Here is a 27,991-nt window from a genome sequence, read left to right as displayed (position 1 = left end):
GAGTAAAGACGCACAACAGCAGCAGCTCTGACAGGTTGTTCCCTGCTCAGTACAGGCCTTACATTCTGGCTTGACGTCAATGACACCTGCAAACTGTGCCGAACAGGAACAAGGCAGAGGAGTGTTCATAAAGTGCAGCTTACACAAAGAGAGCAACAAGCCAGAGAGAGAGAGAGAGAGAGCAACAATTGCTTCACAGATAGGAGACGTACTACACTGTTGAAACATCCCGAAATGTGTCTGGGCTTTACCGTGGACCAATGCTAAGAATAAATAAGGGCAACAGCTAGGTACGTACAAAGAGTCTGATTCTGATTTTATGAAGCACCTTTTTAACTATGCAGATTAAAGATATAAATTAGGAATGTTCCAGTAAACAATGCAGAACTGAGTTGTTTCATCTCAGACTTAAAATATCAAAAATTAATCAGAAAAACCTTGGCAGGATTAGGAGCTCATCTTTTTTTTCAGCGGACAGTCTGTTTTTGACAAGATATGAAAAAGTGCTGTCCTAATAAAAATAAAACAAAATATACAATAGAAAATTGATTCACGCATGAAGTGCACAAAGTTCTAGTTTAAAGAGCAAAATGATTGTTACTTGGGACATTTTTCTGCTTTTGTTGCATTGCCTGAATTAGCCAATAATAACCACCTCAGGACATCTAACCTTTTTTTTTATTATTAATGTTATTTCTAGCATATATTTACATGTATTGTAGGGAGAATCAGTCAACCAGTATTTTAAAAGTGATTGGTTAACACCTGATTTAGTCATAGTAAAAGCTTAATTTCAGAAACTTTTACGAAAAAAGCATATTGGAGATTTGTGTACAGACAGATGCAAGTATATACACCTGCTGCAGAAACTGCACCTGCATTAAATAATTATTTTCTTATGCTTTTCAATAGTTTTTTTTTTTTTAATGAAGAAGCCCTAGCTTTCAAGGAAAACAATTTGATACTAAGAATTTAACATTTTAATAACTGTGAAATGTTAACTTGCATATTGTATACGGAAAAGCTAGAACGGGAAATCTGACCTGTCCATTCACTGATCACTTAAACCATGTTGGATTTTTGCGGTAGTTTCTTATCTAAATAAGAGAGATGCTTCACGTTTTGAGAAGTTTGTACTATTGACTGTGTTTGACATACTTCACTGATTTCTCTGCTGGAATGCCTAAAGTAAATTAGCCATATTGAATTATTGGCTTAGTTTACTGTGTGCCACACATCTGAGATCTAGTGACTGTTCTCCCCATTTCAGAAACTTGATTAAGTGCGATGCTGCTTGCATATCATGTACTCTCGCACGCTTGGCCCGTCAGTGTCAGCATTCGAACTGCACCTAAAAGCTCATTTTATTGGCTTGCATTCGTGACCAATGGTGAAAGTATGTTATGATCTGATTTTCATGTTCATACTATACTGATACTACTATACTGTTTTACTTATCTTTTGACATATTAGTCCATTTTTACTGCTGTAGGCTTTTCTGAATATTTCTCTGTCCATTTTCTAAAACCTTTTTTATTAAAGGACTGTTGGAATTAGTCTGTTCTGGCAACATCATGTGTTAGGCAAGAACAAATCCTCCTTTGCAGGGCAAACCCGTGCACATTCCCATGGACTCCTCTCACGACAGCATCATAATCATGATTATTAAACAATACAATATTACTTTTACTGTGTGTGTGCTTTTTTTTCTAATGGCGTGCTTTGTGAAAGGTGCAATATGCAATAAATACCAGTTCAATAATGATATACTGTATATAAAACCATACAGGCTACCCTAATAATACTATGCGATAAATACATTTTAATAACAAGGCTAACAAAGTTTTCTGCATGATTTTCATTACTAAGTGTTTTTGTAAAATTTCTTTCTTGTGAGCTATTAAAGAATGATGCCTACTGTTGCCCTGTTTGTATTGATGTACTTACAGTAGTGGTGTTTTGGCAGTAAAGCAGGCTAAACTAAAGAGAAAACAAGCAGAGAGCATGTAAAAGAGCTTTGTGAAGTGTACCCCCCAAAAATCAGTGTTATAATTTATACAATGTTTCTGTGAGAGGCCGACCAGCCAAAAGTTATTTGCTTTATAATTTGAAATATAAAAGACTTTTTTTACCAGTGACCAAAATTGTGGAACTGAAAAACCAGTTAAAAATAATGAAGATCGTGCACATTATCATTCTTGCTCCATCTCAGTAGGTTTACTGACTCACAAGATAAAAATTTGAAAACTTTGTAAGAAAGGAGTCAAGCTTTTTCCTTAGACACAGATCAACAAAACACACACAAGACACTAAAGAAACAGAAACACATCCTAAGAGGTGTTCTTTTGTTCTTAGCGAGCCCACTACAGAGCCAGAGAGGGCCTCTAACCTCCCCCTTGTTTCAGCTGCTTTTACTTCTTTAATCTGTGGTTGGAAAACTTTTTTTTTCTTCTTCTTCAGAAAACGCTTTAAAACCATGGTAAGTTCACATCCTTTACAAACTTGAGAAAATTCTAGAAATTTGCTGGTCTTTGAGAGTGGACTCTGATACTATACGTGAAAGATAAAGAATATCGGAAAAATGTATATCTTATCAGGCTATGAAAAATGTTTATTGAGCTTTAACTTTTCATCTTATGTGACACATAATAAATGCATATCATTTTGTCAGTTGTGAGCAGCTTTAAAAGCCACTTTCGAAAGAATATTTAGAAAATTCAAGACTTCATATACTATACTACTTCGCTTAAACTGGAATTTTAGTGCATCAGTACTCTATAGAAAGGGAACAAAAATAGACAAAGAAGAATGAATAAAAGGACAATACATGTGAAAATTACATGCAAAACTACACAAAACAAAAAACACTTCTCTGAATTAACACCATTTCTAAAAAATGTTTGTATGCACATCTGCTATTTCATTTAATTTGCTGTTTATGGACCATTTCTGAAATAAAAATGCATAAACACCAGAATTCATTTATATGCAAATATATAAAACATCAAATATTATGGTGGTTTGCAAGTTGTGTAAAAACAGAAGGTCCTGCATATTCTCATATCATCCACCCAGGGTTGTTTCATGCCTTGTGCCTGATGTTGGTAGAATAAACTCTAACTACATGCAATTGTGTCGTAGAAAACACAGCCTCGTACACAATTTTGTATCTGTGCACACTTGTAATGTAAAAAGTGTGCATGTATACAAGCACACACAACAGTACAGGCAACATTTTCATTTGTGATGGTAGTATAATACAAAACCTTTCAGTACATAAAATGTATGCAAAAGCCAACAATATGCATATTGAGAAACAAGACAAAAACTTATTCAAACTGCCACTGCATTTTGGTCCATTATATTTTCAGCCCAAGACCATTTCTGGTAACACATTGGTATAAATTCTACTTCCAAAATCTGCAGCATGTTATCCAGATTTGTCTAAGTCTTTGACTGCAAAGGAATATTTTTTTCTTTTATTGCTAAATAAAAGCCAATTGTCCCCCTGGGGACATATAATGTTTGTTCATCCGTTCTCTTTCTTTTTTTCTATAACAGAGGAGAATGAATATCCACATTCTTCACGGGTATGGTTAATGTTTGCTCTGAACTTGTGTCAAAGATTTGTAAACTGTAGTAATAGTAACTTTCATCACTTGGCGGACCATAAACACTCATCTTCGGTCTGGAGTGCTTCCCACCATGTATACTTAAATTGCAAAATGTTATTTAATATAGAGCAGCAACTCATGTAAAACAAAACTGACACTGCACCAGCTCTGTGAACAAACAGTAAATCCTTACTTCTGCTAAACAATCTAAATATTAATTAACAAAGATAATTAATTACTTCACTTGTATGCATAACATAAAGAAATTATGCACTTACATTAACTGTGTGTGTAAATAGATTTGATGATCTACCAAACCTCGACAGCTTAGCATATAAAAACGTAAGCGAAGCCAATACTGGGGTCAGCCTTTTTATCGTTTTGTAGCCAATGTTCAGAGTGACCGTGCTTCTCTTATCATAACAGCTGTTCAATAAATTACTGAAATGTTCAGCAAGAGATAATTTCAACCTAAAAACCTACACAAATTATCAGCATATATAAGATTGAGACTAGTTTGCAGGATAATTTAATTTTGAATTTTTAATAGTTTAAATTCCAAAACCAATGACTGTATCATGAGGATTGTCTAGAGCAAAGATTTCCAAACCAATCGTTGGGAACACTCCTTCATCATTGAGCTCAGATCAATGTCTAAAAAATAATGCCTTATCAAAATGGTCAGATTTAGCTCTCCCTGCCCTGTCTGCAGAGCGGGAAATGTGCTAGAATGTATGATTTATTTTTCTGTGTCATTTAGCAAAGGTCTGTGTGTAACCTTAGCTTTTAATATGCACTGTAAATGACAATTGCTGCATTACTGTTTCACCAAGATTTTCGTCCCCCTTTTTGTTAAGTATTAGGGAACAATAGCACAGTGGGAAATAACATAATGGTCCACAGTGGGGTCAATACAGTGAATTAAAAAAGCAAATCTGAACAAGAAAAAAATTGGGAGAACGAATTCACCGTTGTGCATGACATGGTCATGTCCTAACCTTTTCGATAATAAAGTAAATTGTACTTCACATTTTTCATCACAAATAATTGCGAGTTACATAAAGCCATCTGTAAAACAACTGTAAAAAAACAAAACACTTTTATAAAAAAACAAGCAGATAGAAGTATATTAATAGAAAGTCAAGTGTAGGGTAACAATCAGTGATATAATGTGGTGAGATTTAAGGTTTTTGTTCTTATTACCCCCAGTCCATGAACCCATTATTCATCTAATATAGTGGTCCCCCCTCTGTGGCCGCAGGTTTATGTTCCAACCAGATCCACAAATAGACATAATAATCGCTAGCAACTGATCTCACTTAATTAGTTGGTCTTTATTTCTCTTCTCTTATTCTGCATTCAGAAAAAACTCAGTAGTATGGTTTTTTACATTTATAAGACATTTCTATTTTTTCCTAAAGCTTTAAGTGCTTAACTCTCCTTTGTTGTTTTCCTATTATTTTCCCCTTCTTTTGTGTAGTTTGCTCCCTTCATTTCACCCCAATAGTGACAATTAACAACAAGCAGAGCAGACACCCGGGATAATGAAAGCTGCAACTACTTCAGAATTAGTAAATAATGAATTACATAACCAGAATACCTGGAAAAACAATAAAAATCTGAATGTAAATACTACTAACAAGTTTAAAAAAAACTACATTACTCCCATATAACCACTTAGGATATTTGAATAAAAAATTACCAAACTTAGTTTTTTAATTTCTACATTGACCCCAAAACACAGAAACTGGGAAACAATGACTCACTTAATTAGGCTAGACATCCAATAAAAACAGAATTTTGTTGGAACAAAAACCTGAAGCCACAGGGGGTCCCCCCAGGATTGAGTTTGGGAACCACTGATGTAATGTAAGGGCAGAAAAAAAACAGAACATAGCAGCATCAGTTGTAATACTGGAACTAACCTTTTATGAGTGTAGAGAACACTCACTGACTTTACGCCAGTTAATCCAGGATATACCAACTGTAATATGGAAGAGCACTGCAGTAACTTGCAAGAACGTCAAAGAAATTAGGGGAAACATGCAAAATCAAAATGCAAACAGTAATCAAGGTAGCAATAGATTTCACGTGTTTAGAGCTTTACTTCAGTGTTATATGTAATTATGTACTTAAGCTCAAACCTCGGAACAGGAAATCATGCTTCATCACACATTGTGATAGGAGTGAAATGCATACTCTGCCAAAAACTGCACAAATGAAAGATGTCATTCTCAGAACATCTTTGTTTTGGGGCAGGCAAAGGCTATGTTTTTAAAGGGGGTGCTGTAATATAATGTACAGTAATAGGATACTTTTTAAGTTCCCATTCTTTGCTGTGCAGCTTGTACATTCTTCCAGTATGTGTGAATTTGTATCCTACAAACCAAAGACATCCAAATTAGGTTAACTGGTCTCTTTAAAATGGCCCAGTATAATTGTGAAAATGGGTGTTCTCATGAGTGTGGCCTGAGACAGGATGGAGCTTTGTGCCGAGTGCTGCAGCTGCTCATCTTTCCTTATATAACTTATTCGTTTTCCAAACAGATTCCATCTAAGAGAATTCATATCAATACAGAAAAAAAATAATAATGTAAACCAAGTGAATCTGTACGTGTCTGAGTAATTAGTCACCAACTCCATATTACCTTGGCCTGATTAAGCAGGTTGGAAAACGGATGGATGGATGAACTTCCTAGCTCAGGACAGACAGGGTGCATTAAAGGAAGCATTTATATAACCCAAAAGCACAAATTCTTATTAAAATTGACTACTAATACAGTAGTACATACAATACGCTGGCCAGTCTTCTAGCTGTCTTCACTAACAATGTGATGAAGGATTAAGAAATGATACCACATAACCCCAGTAAATAACTCAAAATGGGGGAAGTAACACTGTAATCTAACTGAACAGGCTTTTCTTACTTATCTTATGTTTCTGAAAACAGGTTTGAGAAAAACAAAATCAGACTAAGACTGAGATGGGAAGTCATCCCAGTAAGAGAAGACGGAGTTCTTCATTGCAGTTTACTTCCATTCAACCAGAAGTATTTGAGAGACCTCAGCCACTTACAGGTAAGAATGGACAGTCCTTCTAAGCTACTGTCTTTGCACCCCAAGTTGTTTTCACTGATGAATCAAAAAATAGGAAAACATAAAATAGTCATTTTTTTTTGTAACAAGATGCAAGATGTAAAGAACATACCTGCTGCATCTGTTATCACACTCATTATCTCAGGTTTAATTTTATCTGCGTAGACGGCTAGTTTGCAAGGGGAGTGGACTGTTAGTTTAACCAAAAATAATTCATCTTAAAACGTCAGCCACTGTGTTAGTGTTGTACAGTACTGAGGTGTAAATAATTTATTCTTGCTCTACTATATATAAATATCTTTAGGAGTGTATTTCAAGACTACTAAGAAATACAAACAGCCTTATGTTAAAATCAAAAACAAAATATGTGCAACAGAGCAGCAACTTTAACACATTGAAAGCAATGTGTCATACAAAAGAATTTAGATGTGTATTTGGTTAAAAAAAAAAAAAAGTAGCCACATATACAGCAGGACACCATCACATAGAGATGGTCTATTGGTACTTTTTCAAAGGGACACAAGACAAAAAGGTTTAAGGGACTTATTTTATGCAGCAGGGCATACTTATTCAGTACAAAATGTCTTTTTGATCTCCTTCTTGGGTACTTTATGACTCATCACACATGATTCCGATTCTAAACTTCCTTTTCAATGAAATGGCACTGTACGTTTGATGGTGTGAGTGTTTCGCACAAAAACACCCAGGAATTTCTAAGCCTGATTCTAAATTGAGAAACACTAGAGCAGAATATATATATATATATATATATATATATATATATATATATATATTCTGCTGTATTTGCTTTTTAATATACATACACACATTTATATAAGTACTAAATGGATTGTGTAAAAATCATAAAGAGAATACTTTGTGTGTGCTTATGCTTTAGCCACAAGTCAAAGACAGTGGCCTGTGGTTAGGTCACAAGCATAGCCTGCACTTGTATGCAAACATTCAAAAACAAAACATTGCAAACAAGTATTAACGATCTACTGCTCCATATTCAGGTTCAAGTTTTAGTTATAGCCTATCCATTACTGCTAGGAAGAAACTGGCATCTGTTACACAGGTATGGAAAGGAAGAATAAAACAGTCAGATGACAATGTGATTGCTTCATGCCCTTTTGTCTGCTGCTACCTCACACATGTAAACTATATGATTAGAACAAATGTTTATTTACCCATTTTCAGAACCTCATTAATAACATTTACAGGGTCATATCAGACAGAAAACAACTCAGAAGAGGACACCAGTCCATCACAAGGCACACACATACAAACATCCACACTCCCTCATTTCAAACAAATTTAGATTTCTGCTTTAACTTAACATACATGACTGTGAGGTGTAGAAGGAAAATTAAGAAACAATAAAAATTCTCAAAAGGATGAAGTGACATAGAAATAGCATTAGATATTTAAATAGTAATAAACACCAGAGTATTTAAGTATTTATGTATTTATCTTTGTACCTGTTGGTTAACCTGGTGTGAATAAACTGAGGGTGATGACCTAAAATATTTTTCCAATACTTTCCAGTGCTTTTGGTCCCTTCTCTGATTATGTACAATGGCCACTTTTGCTTTTAAAGACGCAAAGCTAAAATATTGTTTAGCAAATGCCCTGCTGACTTAAGCAAGAAAACCAAATAAGTTACATGAAAATACTCAATTGTCCATCCATCCATTTTCTAACCCGCTGAATCCGAATACAGGGTCACGGGGGTCTGCTGGAGTCAATCCCAGCCAACACAGGGCACAAGGCAGGAACCAATCCAGGGCAGGGTGCCAACCCACCGCAGGACACACACAAACACACCCACACACCAAGCACACACTAGGGCCAATTTAGAATCACCAATCCACCTAACCTGCATTTTAAAAAAAAAGCGTTAAAGCTATTGTGTGGTGAACACTCTATATTTTTCCTACAATTAAGCTTAAAGGGAAGTTTGCAGCAAAATATTAAAACAAAAACCTTCAAACAGACTGCTTCCTGATTCAGTGTCAATAAACTAAAATTTGTAATGAGATTTAGCAGAACAATCTGCTAATTTCATCTTTTCATATTACACATCATAACATTTTATTAAATTATCTACTTCTTGAAAATGGTTTTGGTAGCAACATGGAGAAATAATCAGAGGTGTTGCTTCATAACCCTAAAGACCTGGGTTCAGTTCCTGGGCTGGTCCCTGTATGTGTTTTGTACATCTAAATCCAATGTAGGCCTATGCTAGACTAACAGTCACACAAATACTGTTCTAGTATGACTGAATACTGGAGTGTGCCCTGTGATTAACTGGCAACATGAGCACGGCTGGTCTCTGCATTTTGCCCCATGTTGTAGGGAAAGACATCAGCTCCCCACTACTCTGTAATGGCAAAAGTGGATTGAAAGTTTACTGTAAAGAGAGATGCCTGTTTACGAATTACTGGAGGGATATCTAGGAGAATATACTACTAGCAAAGGTGAATTTAAAAATGATATAACTGTAAAATAACACAAATACAACGGTACTTGAAACAGACATATTTTTAAAATAAGCTCATGAAGTTCTCTTTGAATGTATAATATTCTCTTTTTTAATTCTGTCTGCAAAGTCAGTCCTGGAAGGCCGTAGTGGCTGCAGGGTTTTGCTCCAACTCAATTACTTAATTAGAAACTAATCCTTGCCAGTAACAGATTATATTTAAATTTAATTTATTGCTTGATTGTTTTTTTCATTATGCCATGTCAGGTCATTCTTGTTTCTTAGAATTTTTTTCTTTCCAAATACCCTGAAATGGATGAAGCGGTTCTCAGTCCTTCACTTTTTTCTCTTCAGTTTCCTTCTAAATATTTTCTTAAACCACACAGTTCTTGACGAATGCACACAGGAGTAAATAGAAGAAAGATAGATGGAAAACTGATTGATAGTAATGAAGGAGTATTTAAAAACAGTGAATGTAGCTATTTAAGACTAAAATATGCAAGTAAGGTTTGTCAATCTTCACAAGCAACATGATTAAAATGAAGCATTAAACTGGGCAGTACTTAAGCAGTACATGCTTCAACAGAAATACTTGACCTACAACCACTTCGGTCCCTCAGGACAGACTTTGTAGATCCCTGATCCAGAGTAGTGGTTCTCAGTCTCAATCCTGGGGACTCCCTGTTGCTACTGGTGTTTGTTACAATCAGTTTATCAATCTATTATTCATTTTACTTTTAGCAGACTTAATTTAATTAGCTGGTCTTTTTCTCTTCTCTTATTCTGCATTCAAAAAATCACAGCAGTGTGATGTTTACATTTATAGAGTCATGAAAACATATTTTTATTACTGCTAGAACTTTGAACATTAAACTCTTTTTAGTGTTTTCTTATTAATCTGCCTTCTTCTATTTAGTTTGCTTCCTTTATAGTATCCTAAAAATGACAAAACGAGCAAGGAAGACTCCCATTCAAATGACACTGCAAAGCTGCAGTATCTTCAGCATTAACACCCACTAGAGTGCTCATTAGCAAATAATGGGTTAAATAAACCTGTAAAAGCAGAATGAGAATCATAATGAAAGCAAAAAATCATAAAAACCAAGTTTAAAAAAATTACAATTATAGCCATATAAATTACGTAAACACTTGGAACATTCTAATGAAAATTTACTGATTTTAGAAGTTTATAATTTCAATACTGAATGCAAAAGACAGAAACAGAGAAGTCCCAGCCTAGCTTAACTAGACTAGTCTGCTAAACAAAAACCTGCAGCCTCATGGAGTCTTTAGGACTGAGTTTAAGAACCCCTGGTCTAGATAGTTACATCACATGCATTATTTGTTCTTTAGCAAACCAAATCCTCATCTAAGGCAGGAACTTCTGAAGTATAGAATGTCAGTCCTTTGGAGGACATGTTATGTTATATACACTTCTCTGCAAAATACAATATTTGTAAGTTTCTTACACTTTTTCCACCAACACAGGATTTCTTCAGATATATTTTCACTTTATAAATATTTTCTGCATGTATACTTTTCTTAGTAAGTCTAATTATTAAAATGGTAATACAGTCTATGTGTATTCCGTTTTACTTTCTTATATGCGAAGTAAAGGAAACGTATTGGAATCCTCCAAAAAATCCATTTTGAGATTTTGATGAATCTCGAAGTTTTAGACGTTTGAGTCCGAAAATACCATTTTTGGAATTCTGTCTCTGTGTGTATGTGTGTGTAAACATGATAACTTGAGTACGCTTTCATTTAGGTAAAACCAAATTTTGCATACAAGTATTAGGTACAAAACAAATTTCTATCACATTTTGGGCTATTTCCGTTAACGGGAAGTGGTACTTTACCTTTTATTCATGCAGCTGCAGAGTCCGATTTATTCAACTTTACTTTTATAATAATTGTTCAATATATTATTCATTTGATTTGTTTTTGATGGTTCTTTAATGTACATAATACAAAAATATAATTATTGTCTTGCAGTTTACTTCTCAAATATCCATCCCCATATCTGAGTATACGAGAAAGTCTAGGGGAGACCACTCCCTCTTTTTGAATATGAAAAATGCTACATAAATGTTATGGTTATTTGGTAGAAAACACTATACTGCTTGCACTGCCCACAAACCTACATTTGTTCTCTTAATACTAAATGGATACTACTATATTTTTTATTTTAAAATCTAAGAAAGCAACAATCATTTAAGTCTACTGCATATCTGAAAATGACCAATATATAAAGTTTCATATTAGGCAAAGTAGTCCTTACACACCTTCTGAGTTCTTAGTTCAGCTCCAAGTCCAGCACAATTTTTGCAGAATTTGCCCATCACACTTGTGTTTCCCTGATTTTCTCTCAAATACTCCAGTTTTCTGGGATGTTCAAATTACTTGCTACTTTTGCTGACAGGATTCTCTAGATTGGTCAGGTGTGAATGTTTGTGCCAACCTTTTGTCAAGTGGTGCTGAGATGTGACCTTGAAATGGAATATACAGGTTCAGAACAATAAATCAATGAAGGTGTTAGTCTCTGTTACATTCATGCTTTCAACGACAGATAAGTTGCAAAAAGACGGTTTAAACCATGCTGGAGAACAGATCAAAGTTAAAGTAAATATCCATCATTCTATTATTTGCTGCCCACTTATTCAACTCAGGGTTGTGGGAGAGCTTGTGCTTTTTGTGACAGTATTGGGCACCAAGAAGGGAGTAACCCTGCATAAGGTGTCTGCCCTTTAGGGTTACAGTTATGCACACCTACAGCCAGAGTGATGTGCTTAAAAACGAAAGGAGGAAAAAAAAATTATACTACACAGTAAAAAAAATGGTATTCCCCAGTGTGCTTTTGACTAAATTTGCTTTTCAAAAAAGTTGCTATAATAGTCTAAGGACTACACCTATTCTATAGGGTATAAACATTTCCATACCAATGTGGTCACAAACTTTTAGACACCTTAAGTGAAAAAAAATCATTTAACTGTAGATATACAACTTAAAAAAGAAAAGCAAAAGCAACAGTCCAAACCATTCTTTAGTGCTTCTTTAGATAAACAAAAAAAATCTTACAATACAGTTTACCAACAAACAGCAATACCTTACTGTTATAAACCTGCATATTTAATCAAACCCGTAATCAATGCAACCACTGATTTGAAAAATACAATAGCTGAAGAAAAGGCTTTATTATGGTCTATATTAACTGGACAGAAAGCAATGACTTGCATTTATACTGAGATTTGATTTTTTTCAATTACCAATTGTTTTAATGTCCTGTTTTCTCTGGGTCAAATGGCAGGCTCTGTATGAATCAACATTTAATTTATACACCTACACCCATCAGTGGGCGCACTTTATAGCAAACACATTCATGCCACAAATAACATTTTCACTGTAACCAAGTAAATCAGTATACAGAAGTACTGGCACAGAATATTGCACAATCACTCACATCCTTTTCACATATCCTATGTCAGACATGTCAATGGTCGGTGTAGTGGTGAAACACATACACCAGCAACAAGAGAACTGCTTTTCTTTTCTTAGCATCTAATTTTGCAATTGTCTCTACAGTTTGCATGTTTATGGCATACTAGTTACAGAACAAATCACTACTTACATCTGGGAAAGGCTGGATTTGGTTTTAACCGTGGTTTGTTTGCTTCTTTTCGTAGCCATGAACAAGTGCGTCGTTGTGGCGCTCTACGATTACCCGTCAGGCGATGCAGTGGAGCCCACCATCCGCGTGGGACAGACAGTCACGATTCTTGCAGAGTAAGTCCATGGTTTCAGATTGTATTGTTTTTCCCTGTTCCTGGGGTGTTCAGATTAGTGGTGTAATAAATCTGAGAGTTTCTGGATTCGTCAATGAACTGTTTTTAAAGTTGTAACACCGTCTTCCAGTTTTAAACTTAAGACTTTACTTTTCACTTACAACCGGTCACTGCCAGTTTCATAACTTTCCTCACTGTTATAAAATCATTAATCATTCTTTTATAGCACTTTCCCAATTACTTCTTCATGGTCATCATGTCCACTACTTTCATAATTTCGGTTACTTCCCAGATGTCAGATAGTTCAAGAAAATAAGAGGGACTACAAAAGTATTTCTTCCAGTGTTTCTTTACCCCTTCTCCTGTGGGCCACATTTCAACGCTCTGCCTTCATCTACAGTATATATACAAATTTAAACACTATATATGAAAAGGACGATTATTCATACTGTAGCTTTTCTTTCTGTGTCAGTCTACACATGGCAGAAAATCCTTGATAAGCCTACAACAACCACCTTTAAAAGCCACTGGGATTAGAACATCTTCAAATATCTGTCTCTTCATGTCTTTCGCAGTTTATTAACAGATTTTTTTTTTAAGTCTGCATTAATGTATAGATCAGAAGAGCGGCATAGTGCATTAATTTGTTTGCCTGATAAGGTCCGGGGGATCTTAACATCGTTGCTGCCTGTGTGATGTTCACACCTTCTCCTTACATTTGTGTAAGATATTCTCCAGGTGTTCTGGTTATCCTCTCCCCATCCCAATACCATGTTAGACTGGCTGGATGTTCTAATCTGGCACCAAATGGATGTGTGCATTAGTGGACCCAGCAATGGACTGGCGTCCCATTCCTGCCCTGTTACTGTAATTATGTCAGTATATTCATTTGACTTGTAAACTCACTCATGCTAGTAAAGGGACATAGAGATTTGGTGTCTATTTTAGCTGCACTGGGTGCGGTGGGAAGAATTTGTACAGGAACTCTAGAACAGTAAAGCAGCAACTCCAATGTTACTTTAGTATATTAATTCATTAAGCAGTTCTTCTATTTAGTCATTTTCCATCTTTTCAGGAACCCACTTAATTCATTTCAGGGTTACTGAGCCTGTCCTGGCAGCATTTGACTCAAGGCAGGAAGGAATCCTAGACAGGGTACAGGCACATCGGAGAGCACACACACACCCAGGCCCGGCTGGCTTGACTTTAGAACAGGGATAAGGCAGTTATTTACAGCAACAATTAAACGCTTCACCAAGCAAAACATAATATTGCAAATTATTATACCGAGGTATTTTAAAATCCATATTTATATAGTGCTCTCTAGGTTTGTCCAGTATATAAAAATAAATAGCAATTAGGCTACTTGAATGAGGTTGGGCTGCCTACTTTAAAGGGTACAGAAAGGATTTATTTTATTTTTGGTAATGAATCAAAGCTGCACAGGTACAAGAGAAGAACCCAAAATAGTATGTTTTGCCAGATGAGTTTAATCATTCTATATACATACTGTAGCATCATATTCAAGAGATTTGTTCAGCTCAGTTCAGTTGTAGGGCCTACTGTGGCTCCAGAAAAATGACAAAAATACGTTAAGAATTTAAAATAATGGCTAAAATACAAATGTTTCTAAATTTCTTATAAATTTGAATTCTGTACTACTGTGCTATTATGAATGTATAATAAGAAAAAAGCAGCAAATTAAACAATGAGATCAATAAGAAATAAAAGTGAGTCACTGATTGTGAAACTGGATGGAGCAGAACCAACAGCCGCATGAGTTACTACCCAAACAATTTATCTAGTTAATAGGAATTTTTTTTTTTTTTTACCCCCAGTACAATGAAATTAAGAATCATCAAATTAAATATTTACCTACAGCACAGCTACAAAGATCAACAAGATAGTGTTTCTCTGTGCTCTGGCTCTATTCAGCTGGGACACTGAAGTACTAACTGTTACTTCTAGGTTAAAATAGCATTAATTGCAAATACAAGCTGGGCAGTACTGGCTTACAGGAAGCAATGTCTCAAAAGGATTTAGTGGTTTATGTTGATGGGGCATTGTTAGAGTGGAAAAAAAAACAACTGGCTTAATAATTTACCTCACAGAATCAAGGATGTATCTGTAATTCTGCATGCAGGATTAGAGACTCAAGGGACAGAACAGAGTATGCCAAGGTAAGGTGTCTGTTGTTCCTCAGAGCACCATCACATGATACCACAGTGGCATTATTCTATCAAAGTACATTACACGCCAAACAAGCTGGCTTGACACACCTGCTAAATTCCCTTTCTAATATTGCTTGTTTGTGCAGATCTTTACCAATTGCCGTCTCAAAGGTCAATGATGTACCTGCTGTTACAGAGTCAGCTAATAACATATACAATTTAGACTGGATTAATAGTTTAGATTTATACTGAGTAGATGCCCCAGAGGAGGGCTGGGCATCCCACCCAGGACAGAGAAGGAGTCCTTACCCAGCCAGGATGCCATAATGGAAGGATGGACTAAATGGAGGCAATACCCGGATTAAGATGCCAAATGATCCCCGTCCTGGATGAGATGCCTGAAGAGTACAAGAACTGTCAGGAGAGCACGGCAGGGAGCAGTTCGTCCCCCAGTGTGGCAGTGTGCCTCATACAGAGTTCCAGTTTAGACACCCGCAAGGCTGCATGGGAGTTGGGGTCTGGAAGAGTAGCCCTGTAAGGATCCCTGGTGAACGGTAGAGGGTGCTGCTGGGGAGGCTCTCCCTGGCTTTCTTATAATCGGCTATAGCACGTCACCAGAAGTACTCCTGGGTCATCAATAAAAGAGAAAGCGCAGCCTTGTCCAGGGAAGTTGGAACTGGGAGTTGAGGAAGGAGAAAGAAAAAAAGAAGAGAACACTTGTTTGTTCAAGTTATTTGTAATAAACCCATCGCCCCCTTTATTTGAACCTGGGACTGTGTTTGTGGCTCTGTGGCGTTCCCTGGCCTTCACAACTGATTTATACTAAAATTAAGGTTAATACTACAGTACTTCAACATTAGCCACCAAGCAAAGTGCACACATTTATGACACATAATGGAAACTGCAGAATATGCTCTAAGTTGGGGGGACAGAATTCCAAGACAGAGACTCCATGTTGAGTACTGTGTAAAAGAGTCTTCACTTCACTAAAGCGTAAGGTCATCAACAATCTTGTAAAATTATTTCAGTAAAATCAAGAATCCTGTATTTACAAATGAATGGGAAGTGCTTTCAAACCAGGGTACAGGGTTGTGGAATTCTGGAAGAAACTATCAAGTCACAAAGTTGAAGCAGAACCCTTAGTGGCTTTTAAAAACTGCCAGGATGAAACCACTTTCCGAATCCTCTTTTCATAATTCCGTTGCCATTAACTGAGCACACTGAACTCAATTGATGAAATGATATGGAAGATTCTAAAGAATTACATGGTGTGGTTATGTACATCTATCTAAGAAAAATAAAACATGATTTGACAGCCTTCTGAGTAGCATGGGTTGAGGATCCTTATCAGAATGTTGCTTCTTGTTCTTTTATATATGCAACAGTAATAACTGCAAAGTTGACTGCAGTTGGTTTTCACAATCATAAGATTAATACGGTGATATACAAAAAAAAAAAAAGATTTTTCTTTCCTTTTACAGGGAAGGAGAGTGGTGGAGAGTGCGTTCGGCTTCTGGCAAAGAGGGTTACATTCCCAACACATACGCAGCTAAGGTTTTTCACAGGTAGGTAATCAAAGGAGCAGAAAATGTGTGATAACTCAAGCGTGTGATTCCCCAAGGACTACGTCATCAGTAGGTTTTCAAAAAAGTGGAAACCTTGGAGGAGGTGCTGCAATACTGCTAAATATCTGGAAACTAAACAATGATTCATTTGGATTGAAATGAATAAATAGGAGCAATATGCATATATGTGTATTGGTTCCACTGGATGATTTCCTCAATTCAAGCACATCAGGTTCACTATGATCATTAAATGACTTTACTGTAGCTCTGTTTATGTGTATACTCATATGGGCTGGGTTCCTAGTCAGGAAAAAATCCTTCTGTCTGGCATATGCAAGTCTGATTAGTTCAAGTAAACTGAAAAATTGACACACTGAGACAAAGGTAATCACTAGGTTATTTTCCTAGTGGTGCAAGAACAAAAAAATACATAATAATTCTAAGATGACATATTCCACACTAAACATAATGAAGTAAAGTTAACAGTTGTCGGGGGCTGTGAAAATTATATACTCTTGAAATACTCCTTTATTTTTTGATCTCATTCATCAAGGCGTGCGAGGCTACTTTTGCTTGATTTTTACACAAACGTTTTCCTGCTACAGATGGCTTTATGAAGGCATCAGTCGCCAGAAAGCCGAGGAGCTGCTACTCCTGCCACCCAACCAGGCTGGCTCCTTCCTGATTCGACAGAGCCAAACTCGAAAAGGTAAGAATCACGAATGCTGTCAAGGCTTACTGTTCTGTTTTTTGAGTGAATCTAGTTCAGTCGCCAGGTTTTTCTCTTGGTTCCGTTAAGTTCTGGGATACCAGTAAATTTAAAATAGAGTTTAGGTTCCCCAAGGTCTCACAAAGTGAAAAAGACTGGGAAGACCACTATCGATCTCTCAGGCAAACATATTTATTCCTGCCGATTTAGGGGTGGAACGCCTTAAACAAAAACAAAAAAAAAAGTTGCCTGACAAACTGATTTAGATACTTGTAAAAATAAAAGCTGCACATTTAAAACCTAATTTCTGCTTCATACGACAATGGCTAAATCACGTTTGTGTTTAAACTGTAAGATACAATGCAGTATTTGTCAGATACGGTGTATGTGTGAGAAACTAAAATAAAATACCGATTAGCTCAACAGATAAGCCCATTAGCAGTGTACCTTGGACAATCTGTTGAGTCCTAGGTTTTCATAGAGCCCAATGGAAATATTTTTAGTATTACATAATATAGGCAGATAAAAATAAAATCAGGAAAACACAGAGAAATAAATCTTTGGGATGAGCATTACAGGTTAGCTTCCATGTAGAATGCAACAAGCTGTAAAAGAAAGAAAATAATCCTTTTAAGGAGTCCTTAGGTGCTACAGTACAGTATCTTTAAAGTTTTAAAGGGTTATAACTGAAGCCCAAAGACTGAATGAAAGCAACGTGAGAGAAAGAAATACCAGATCATCTAATGGTTAAATATGCATAGGTTACAAGTATTAACTAAATCCCATAATCCTAATGATTGTGACTGAGCAACTTTTTCAGACTTTAGTATACTAATGAAAATAAGCAGAAGCTGAGTTTACTATCAGTGTGATCATTTCAAAGTAGACAGTGAACTGAAATATTAATTAAAAAGATATATTTTTATTACATTGTGAATGCAAAAAGCTGGGAGTGTGTGGTGTTTGCGTAGTACAGTTATAGACAGGAGACAGATTAAGAAAGCTGCAACGCTTGATGCTACATATAGTATAATCTCCAGATCATGTTGATGCTTCCTTAAAAATACATGAAATCTATTTCAAAGCATTCTTAAAAGTGTGCTATCTGGTTTTCTTCTAACATATGTTGCCTAAAAAGTGAACATTTAACTTTTGCTGTAGACATAAGATTTGCTTGATAATGGTTTTGTTTCTGTGGTGGTTTTGTAGACGTGCTGATAAGGTTTTACAAAAGGCTGAGAAGAGGTGGTGTAATTTAATATAAGTAATGAAAATGTTTAATTTGTAAAAAAAAAAAAAATTTTGCAGTTTTCTCACAACAGTAAAAAATAAGTGATTTTGTAAGTGTAACACAATGAACAATTCGGGTTCTCGCACTGTATGAAAATGTGTACTGCTTCTATTAGGTCTATGCTAAAGTATCTAAAGCAGTATTTGTCTTGTTTGATAATCCAGCCAGGTGTAGTACTTACCATAGTTTGGTTGGGCAAACTTTTATCATTCCAGAGGAACATTTTTATTTTGCAGCAGGAAAGTATATAACATAAGGCACCGCTATACAGACATAATGAAAAATAAACCAAGACAAAGCAAATGACAACCAATGTTATTACAAGTACACACACTCTAAATTAACAGAATAATTACCTTCAACAGTACACAAAATAATTCAGAATTCAGCAGCATCCCTACAAGAAACAGAATTCAAAATGTAACATCTGAAATTTAGAGAGAGAAAAAAAAAAAAAAGAGGATTGCTATTGTGTGTCTGAATCGAGTAGGCCTTCTTTCTAACCTGTTTCTGATACATCTAAGTGGCAGAGGTGTGCTGCAAATTAGTAATTGTTCTGCAGATTTGTATAATTTTGTTAAAACAGTTGACATTCTTAAAGCTTGGTTTACCAAGCCAAAATATAAAAAAAATTAACAGCAGATTCAATACAATTCTTATAAAAAAAAGTGTCATTATGATTTTGAGCACTTTAAAACAATTAAGTTTCTTAAGAAAGACGTGTTAAAACCCTCTTGCAAATTCATCCTGTGTTAAGATCAAAGTACTGTTGAGCAAAACTAGAAAACTACCATCCATTCGAAAAAGAGTTATATAGGTGAATATCAAAGAAAGTGAAAGAAACACCTGTTGTGCAAAGCATAAAACAGTGATATATTAAAAATACAAAAACAAAAAGCAAGCACTCTATAGAAGGGAATCCGTAGAAGGAACAAGTGGCACCACTGTCTTCCATCTTGCTAAACTCATTCATAACCATAACTTAGTTAATTTTTTGTGCATTTTGTGCACAAGTCACAACTCTCCTTCACAGTTCCTACTTTTCTTTTTGTCCTTTATAAAACATTTAGGCTTTTAGGGAATAATCAGTGCTTTTCGCATTAAAAACTATGAACCTGACCAAACCCTTCAGAAATATTCCAATACTACGTGAAGTAAGTCACATCTGATCAGGGTGCCAGAAGTTGAAAGTTATGAAAAGTTTAAAGTAAGGTTTAGGAGGCATCAAACAGCAATCCAGGCAGTTAAGAGGGTGACAGTTGTTTTTTTTTTTTCTTGTGGCCTCTACCTACTTGCAGAGTGGTTTCGTTTTCTTTATTTTTTTTCTCTTTTAAATTGTATCTAGAACACAATGGAAAAGGCAGCCTTTGTTAGCTCATTTCCTTCCTGTAAGACTTGTGTTAGCTCAAAAATAAAATTCTCAAAATACAAATCATAGATTTTGTATACTACAGATGATACTTGCCTCATTGCTATAGTCCAAATACACAAATAAATACTTCACTGATACATATTCATTTCTTTTTGTTATTTATATTGCATGAAAAAAAATCATAGCTATGACCACACTGATTAACCGACAAAGCAGTTACAAGAAAAAAATAAAGTCAACCGCCTGTTTAGCCTGTGACCACAGCACAGGTACCTACAAGTTAAAAAATATCTTTAGCTTGTAAAAAAAAAAAAAAAAACCAAAAAAAACACATTTGACGTGTGCACACACACACACGTCTTTGGATCCTTTTATTTGGCACCTTACACTAAATATCAATTTTATTAGACTGCATTGTAGTATTATTGTCATGTGTACAGAACAGAGTGGCACGTTGTTTGGATTTTCAGACTCCCTACCCCTCGCACTGCCTAATCTGTAGTGGGAGTCCATTGCCATCACCTGTTGACATGTAAGTCTGACACGAGTCTAGAAGACTAATCGTCTCTCCTCTGCTCTGATGGGATGTTAGACCTTTAATGTGAACTGGGGGGACAATCTGTCACATTAGTGTCAATCATTAATAGGCTAATTCATTTAAGTCAAAGTGGAAATGTCTGGATGAAAACATGCTAAGAGCAGAGCTGACACTCTTCATCCCTACAGATCTGAAAGGTACCCCCTGTGATCAACTGTACATATGCAAATGCTTTATAAAAGGTTTTTACAGATTCAGGTCTGACTAGACTATAATTATTTTCACGTTTTTCCTTTTTAAGGGGCTTATTCATTATCTGTGAGAAGGACAAATAATGTTTTCACAGACACTGTTAAACACTACAAGATTAACAAGCTGGACAATGGCTGGTATTATATTTCACCAAGGCTCACTTTCCCCTCTTTGAAGGATATGGTGGACTTCTACGGTGGTGAGTAACTCGCAATATTTGCAATGTGTCGAGAATTGTTGTTCTATAGTGTTTGTGGACTTAGAAGCCAGTTGTTACATAAACATTCATAACTTTTAAAAAGTATAGAAGATTAAGCTGTATTCTAAACCTCCATAAAAATAACATTTTGAATGGTTTTAATGATGTACAGTATAACATATACTGTATATGGGGTGGAGTGGTGGCTCCGAGGCTAGGGATCTGTGCCAGCAATTGGAAGTTTGCCCTTAACCTGCAACTGAAGTTGGGCCCTTACCCTGCAACTGCTTTGTCCCAAGTTTGACATTAATCTCCATCCAGTCCTGCAAGCAGGTCCTTCAACTTACAGGGAAAACTTGGGGGGTGGTGGCAGGATTGTCACTCCAGCCACCATAAAAAAAACTTCACACTGTTCCAGTATGATGCAGAGGTGTCACCCGCTTCACTCGGGTCCCAATCCAGGTGGCTCATTGTGTGGTGGGTGTGGCAATGCTCCCAACCTCAATATAACTGCATGCATATTAATAAACATTTGAGCTAAAGCAGTCATCTTTTGACTCCATGGCAAGAACAGACACTTTCCATGTTCTGCGTGCTCTTATCGTATTGCTCTCCTCAGCCAAATTAACAATGCTGAACTAAAAAAACAAAATGAAGAAGTAATAACAGAAAAAAACTGTTCCTCTGAGAACTAGTACACGCAGATCAAGTGCTTCAAAGATCAGTACACAAATGTCATAAACACATTCATCTACTTTAGTTACCAGGCCGAAATCTACCAATGACATGACTTATTCAAACAATTGGTGCAGAAACAAAGACATCATTTTTTAGTAAGGTGTTTGGGTGAGCGGGAATACAAAAAAGTATGCCAACATAATCAAAATAATTAAAGTAAGCATCGCAGAACATCATACATACATGACACCATACATCAGCAATGGCTACTTGCTTCACTTGGACATGAAGACACCAGCTACTCAACCAAAAAAAAAAAGTAATTACATTTATGCTAGCAAGTTATGTCTCCACCACCTCAACTGATCAATCAAATATTGATTATGAAATACAAGCATGCATTATTGCAAACTGCAGCAGACAGTCTTCCAAACCAGAGATTTAGGTGCTGCCACAACTAATCAGCCACTGACGGAGCCCTTGCATGGCAGGCATCAGTGTAGCAACAAAGAAAATGCCAGCCACATGAACTGGAAGGCAGTGCAGGTGAAATGTACCTCATGAGGCATATCCCACACAAATGATTTGGTGAATATGGTCAAATCTGGTAAAAGGTTGTTAAGCACTGTTTACATAGTTGAGGCAGCATATTGACTCTGCGTTTAGTACTGCTGCCTCCCAACTCCACAGCTCTGTTTCAACTGTAGCTTTTGCACATTCTTTCTGTGTATGGGCAACTCCTTTTTTTCCTCCCACAGCCCAAAAAATACATGTAAGGTTAACAAGCAACTCTACATTGGTCCTGTGCAAAACAGGATAGATACATGTGACATTTAAGTACATATTTATTTTCCATTAATTCCAGACTTTGTGTCATTCTATTTAAAGAGAAAAAATAAAAATATCAGTCTTGTTAGCAAGTATTATATGATAGACTTTTGATTTGGAAACATTTTTGAATCAAGTAATTTTTCCACGTCACTCATAAGCAATATCACAAGTCAACTGCAGCTACCTGCTTAACTAAGGTACAGTTATATCATATATATGGTTGCTGATATCTCTCACCTGATATGTCTGTCACTTATTCTGCCCCACTGTATTTAAGACTGGTAAAAGAAACTAGTGATAGAGCATTTTTAAAATACCATGCTTTTTCATTTAAAAGCCCACTATATCCAGCATAGATTTATAGGATAATTATTGCCACTTGCACAGACTACAGTGAAATTCTTACTTGCATGTGCTAACCAACATTAAACGTGTCACCACTCTCCAGCTACATGTACTGAATATTTAAATACAGACCTGTGTGCTTTAAGTAAACCTTTACATGAGAGTTTCATAGAAAAATGGAGAAGTTCCATCAGAAAAATAGTGGTTGGGTGCAGGGCTGCACAATACACAAGGAATTGTCATATTAAATTTGTAATTGCACAATGGATGCCACACAACTGCCAAACAATTACTTTTAACATACAGTAGATGTCAGTTTGATTTGTGCTGCTGGGCCAGACTGTTCCTAGATGTTTTCTTTTTTTCTGGACATTAAATCAGTCTAGACAAGAAAGCCCAACAAAGCTCACCAGTCCTATCCACTTAATTCTTCTAAAATAACTTCATCTTCATTTACCACACTAAAAGCCCTAGACACAAGCAAAGGAAGAAGGTACCAAGGTGTTCACTCATCTGTGGCTATGTCAATGCATTTTCATGCATGTCATTGTTGGTTATCTGCTAAAAGAATATCACCACGGTGTGCTTAATTAAAAATATGTTGTATATCTGCTCTATATCAGCAGATCGTACAGCTAAGAGTATTATTGTTATTCTCTGACTCCCTAAGGTCAGATTCCAACAAGCAGCAGTCTAGAATTTTTACATACAACTTTATCTAACGTCAAAGTAGCCTACTAAGAACTGCCAAGTACCTTATATTCCTGATTTCCATGTGTTCCTGGTATAGCATATACAATTATTTGTAGACACAAGAAAAATGAGTTATTAAATAACTGTATATTAAGCATTCACACACTTCAAAGAAATAACTGCCGATATAAACAGCTCGTAACAGAAGAGCTTTAAAAGGGCCTATTAATAAACATTTTGACACAAGTTGTGCTAAGACAAACTACTTTTTTTTTTTTTTAAATAGTCACAGTTTAGTGTTGTCCGGCCTTGAATCAAAAACACACGTTGAAAATAGCATAGAACTAGACATCTCTGGTTATTAGTGCTGCTTTGAAAGAATTATGTAAATGTCAAAGCTGAACCAGCTAATTTTCTTCTTTAATTTCAGAAATGAAAGAAGGCATTTGCTGTACTTTGACTGAGCCATGTTGCATTCAGGGTTCAAACAATGTACCTGTGCAGAATGTTCCAGAGCCTGTCATTGTCAGGAAGCCAACTATCAACTGGAAAGAGGTTGACAGGTAAGCAAACTCCTCCATACATGACCACAACATGAAAATAGTTAAAGAATGTTATTTGTTCAAGTACAAAAAAACATAAAATTGGCATATTGCATTTTAGTCTTCTTCTTTCGGCTACTCCCGTTAGGGGTTGCCACAGTGGATCATCTGTCCACATATGGATTTGGCAAAATTTTACACCGGATGCCCTTCCTGACATAACCCTCCCCTTTTATCCGGGCTTGGGACCCGCACGAAGAAACAAACTGGTTTGTGCATCCTCTGTGGCCATATGGGAAAATAAAACATTGCATTTCTGTAGTATATCCAGACAGTCTCCATGCACAAGACGAAATGCAAAGTTTTTGGTCAAGAGAGCATTCTGAAATGAACGTAGCACACAGAGCACCGTCCGTAAGTTGCAGCAGTGATGAGTACTTAACCTGTTTCACACACCCTTCCATTCAAGACATACAGTTTCACAAATGGAGTAGTAATCCTGTGATAACAGTATAAAGAAAGCCCTTCATACTTTCCTGGTGTAACTGAAGAACACTTTTATTTTCACTGTAAAAAACAGATAGTAAAAAAAAGTCCTCAGTGCTCTGAACAAAGAATGGTTCCAGTGGTGCCTACTTGAAAACTGCAACTTTGTTATACATTTATTTTTGGCAGGTGGCATTTAACTAAAATATGTTTGCAAGAAAAAAGCAGAAACAGTAAGTCTCACACAAAATTTAAAATGGGGAACTAAGGTTATGAATTACTTTTACATGTAGGTTTTTCTTATTTAAACACTTTCACAGTTATTGAAACTGACTAAATACTTTTAAATTTTCATGAAACCTTGGCCGATTTCAAATATCCTTTATGAGGGGGGAAAAAACACCTGGGGGTGTCTCCTTCAACAATATTCATGCTTTATTCAGATTTAGAAAACTAGTCAATACTTAGTTTTGCATTTCTGTTACTGGAAAAACTTTAAATCAACATAAAAATTTGGTTATGTCTGTACATTAGCCATATTCCTTATTTCAGATGGAAGGTGTGGTTGATAGACAAAGTATTTTCATACAGACAAGTAAAAAGAATAATTAAAGCAGTAGTACTGACGCCAAATGAACACTATTTTATTCGCATATTAGTGAAAGTGTAACGTCCAGGAGGTTATTTACTCTTTTTCATGAAAGTAAGTTTGTAAATCTTTTATAGACTAAAATTAATAGTTACATGCCACCTGTGAGAGTGTGAAAAGCTACACTTTAAGAGGATCACAAAGTGGGGGCTGCTGGGCTGGGCACACCAGTAAAACCCTCTAAAAGAATATGGTGGGATAAACACAACTAGCCACTTGTCAAAAGTGACTTCATCGATTTAAAAAAAAAAAAAAACAAAACAAGAAATGTCCATTTCATTTTTTATTTACCCATTATTTTTGAAGGATATTGCCTTTGGTGAACGTCTAGTATTTCCTGTGATAGATTTTGGTTTCATGTTACTGCAGAGTCTTTTATTACATTCCATTCTTCATCAATATCCTTTTTCAGCAGACACTGAGCAACATAAGAAGAATTACTTAGTATACATGGGTGTCTTCATTTTCGAAGCACATACACATCTCTGGGAAGGGAGTGAAATATTGAACAGTTTGGACAGACTACAATCTAAGATGGTAGTTTAGAACTTATCGTCTCCACATGTGTACTGTAGCACAGTTAATCAGTAATACAATATATGTTGATGGAAATGGTCTAGCAAACTGCAGATTGACAAATATTTGATTGGGTAAGGCATTGCTTTCTGAAGTCTTTGTCTAAACGGTCCTGCTGAAATAATACCACTTTGGGAACTAAAAATCAAGTCCTTATTTTAAATGGTAAATGGCCAATTACTCAGATTTATCAGCTAACCGAATGAGGGAGCATGGAGGTATGAAGCTCAACTACCTATTTTATATTGTTATACCAGTGTTTAATATCAGTTAAATACAACAGAATATTTTATACCAAAATATTACATTGTTTAATCCAATTCAGGCTATCCTTCACCGGTGTACATTCATTTAACAAGCCACATTCCAGTTAAAATTATACACATAATTAAATGCAATATTAACATAAACAAACCAGATGCTGAAAACGAAAACCTCATACATGGAAACATGTACGCATACATTTCTAAATATTGTTTTTTATGTTTTTGATGCAGTCAGGTAACAATGAAGAATTGTTCACGTTTTGCTCTTATTTACCATTCACTATAATTTCTTAGACTTAACCCTTTGTAAAAAGTGCTAAAGAATCTCCCAGCTCTTTATTATCAACAGGAATGAAAGCTACATTTGCATGCTTGGCAGACTTTTCACTTACTTATCTCTGTCTACTTTTTTGCAGCTCCATGTTATTTAACAAAGATAAAGAAAACTCAGATGATACCTTATTGAGTGAAGGCCTCCGTGAAGCAATTAATTCATACCTGTTCATGACGGAAGAATTGGGATCTGCCACAGAACTTAGCTAACCAGCGGGACTGACAGACCACCAGTGGTCTCGGGATATGTAAAAGGGAAACATACAAGTTCTCTCACTTGACGTTCCCAACTTGGAGTGCTCTCATTATGTTTAAAGATATGTGCTTTATATGCAAATGGTTTCACACCCTGCAGCACAATTTGTTTTTCCTCAGAGACCATTGCAGTCACAACTACAAACATATGGATCATCAATTTGGTTACCATTTAAATATTTAAAATTAAAAAAAAAAAAAAAAGGATCCAGTGTGAATATTAGTTTACAACACAGTTTCAGTGACATCTGTTGAACGGAGACCCTGCATGCAATAGGCGGTCTTGAAACCACATCAGTTATGTGGTACACTGTAACTCTGGAAATATCCAGGTATTAACAGCCCTTGTGGCAAGGACTGACAGTATCTCCTCCAAGTACAGCAGGTTTCTGATCATATTGTTAACACAAATTAAGAGGGTGTTTTTAAATGACTGCTCAGAACAATGCTAATCCTTCTTTTTCAGTTTTTAATGGGATGATACATTGGAAAGTTCACTGAACATTCTTCAGCTGTACAAAGACACAGTTAATGGTAGCAGCTAAAGAGAAGATACTTTGCATGTTTACTTTCTGGAGGTATACCAAAGAGATTAGGTTTTGATGAAAGAAGATTAATATTCATTAGATTGTAATTTGCATGCAAATGACGAAAGCAAAATGCATGTACTCATGAATCTATGCTCATCCCAGGGAAGCATGGCCATGCACCTGTGGCCTTAAAGCTGCTCTACTACATAAGTCCATCTCTATAAACTGCAAAACTACCAAGATCTTGTGGTATAGAAGTTTTATCCTGGCACTGAAAAGTACTCTTTATTAAAGAATATTAATTTTAGCTGCTTGTACATATGTGCAGTCTATTGTGCTATACTATACTATATGTAAATAACTGTAAATATAAATTATTTCATTTAAAATATGGCTGGTGTATTGCTTTAGGTTGCTGTCAAGAAAAATTCACTGAATGAAGCGCTGATTGTCTAAGCATGCCCTTTGACTTTATGGTTCCTTCCTTGAGTACTTCATGTACCGTATATGCAGTGCAAGCTGTTGGCATGCCTATAAACTGTATTTTATATTTTCATTTCCTCCCACAGTCCAAAGACATGCAGGTTAGGTGCATTGGCGATTCTAAATTGTCCCTAGGTGTGGGTGTGTGCCCTGTGGTGGGCTGGCGACCTGCCCAGGGTTTGTTTCCTGCCTTGCGCCCTGTGTTGGCTGGGATTGGCTCCAGTACACCCCCGTGACCCTGTAGTTAGGATATA

General features: G+C 36.0%; 1 protein-coding gene across 1 annotated transcript; it reads left to right on the top strand.

Annotated features, from left to right (window-relative positions):
* Window positions 1-16: 16 nt before the first annotated feature.
* On the top strand, window positions 17-27,645 carry sla2 (Src-like-adaptor 2). Its single transcript, XM_039734917.1, has 8 exons — window positions 17-290; window positions 6,565-6,691; window positions 12,875-12,974; window positions 16,626-16,709; window positions 17,315-17,418; window positions 20,921-21,070; window positions 24,048-24,180; window positions 26,553-27,645. The coding sequence occupies exons 2-8, from the start codon at window positions 6,598-6,600 to the stop codon at window positions 26,677-26,679; spliced, it is 792 nt and encodes a 263-aa protein (XP_039590851.1). The 5' UTR covers window positions 17-290; window positions 6,565-6,597; the 3' UTR covers window positions 26,680-27,645.
* The last annotated feature ends 346 nt before the right edge of the window (window positions 27,646-27,991 follow it).

This window comes from Polypterus senegalus, chromosome 14, assembly GCF_016835505.1.
Source record: "Polypterus senegalus isolate Bchr_013 chromosome 14, ASM1683550v1, whole genome shotgun sequence".
Lineage (NCBI taxonomy): Eukaryota > Metazoa > Chordata > Cladistia > Polypteriformes > Polypteridae > Polypterus > Polypterus senegalus.
Note: the sequence above shows the minus strand (reverse complement) of the source record. Positions and strands in the feature narration are given on the sequence as shown.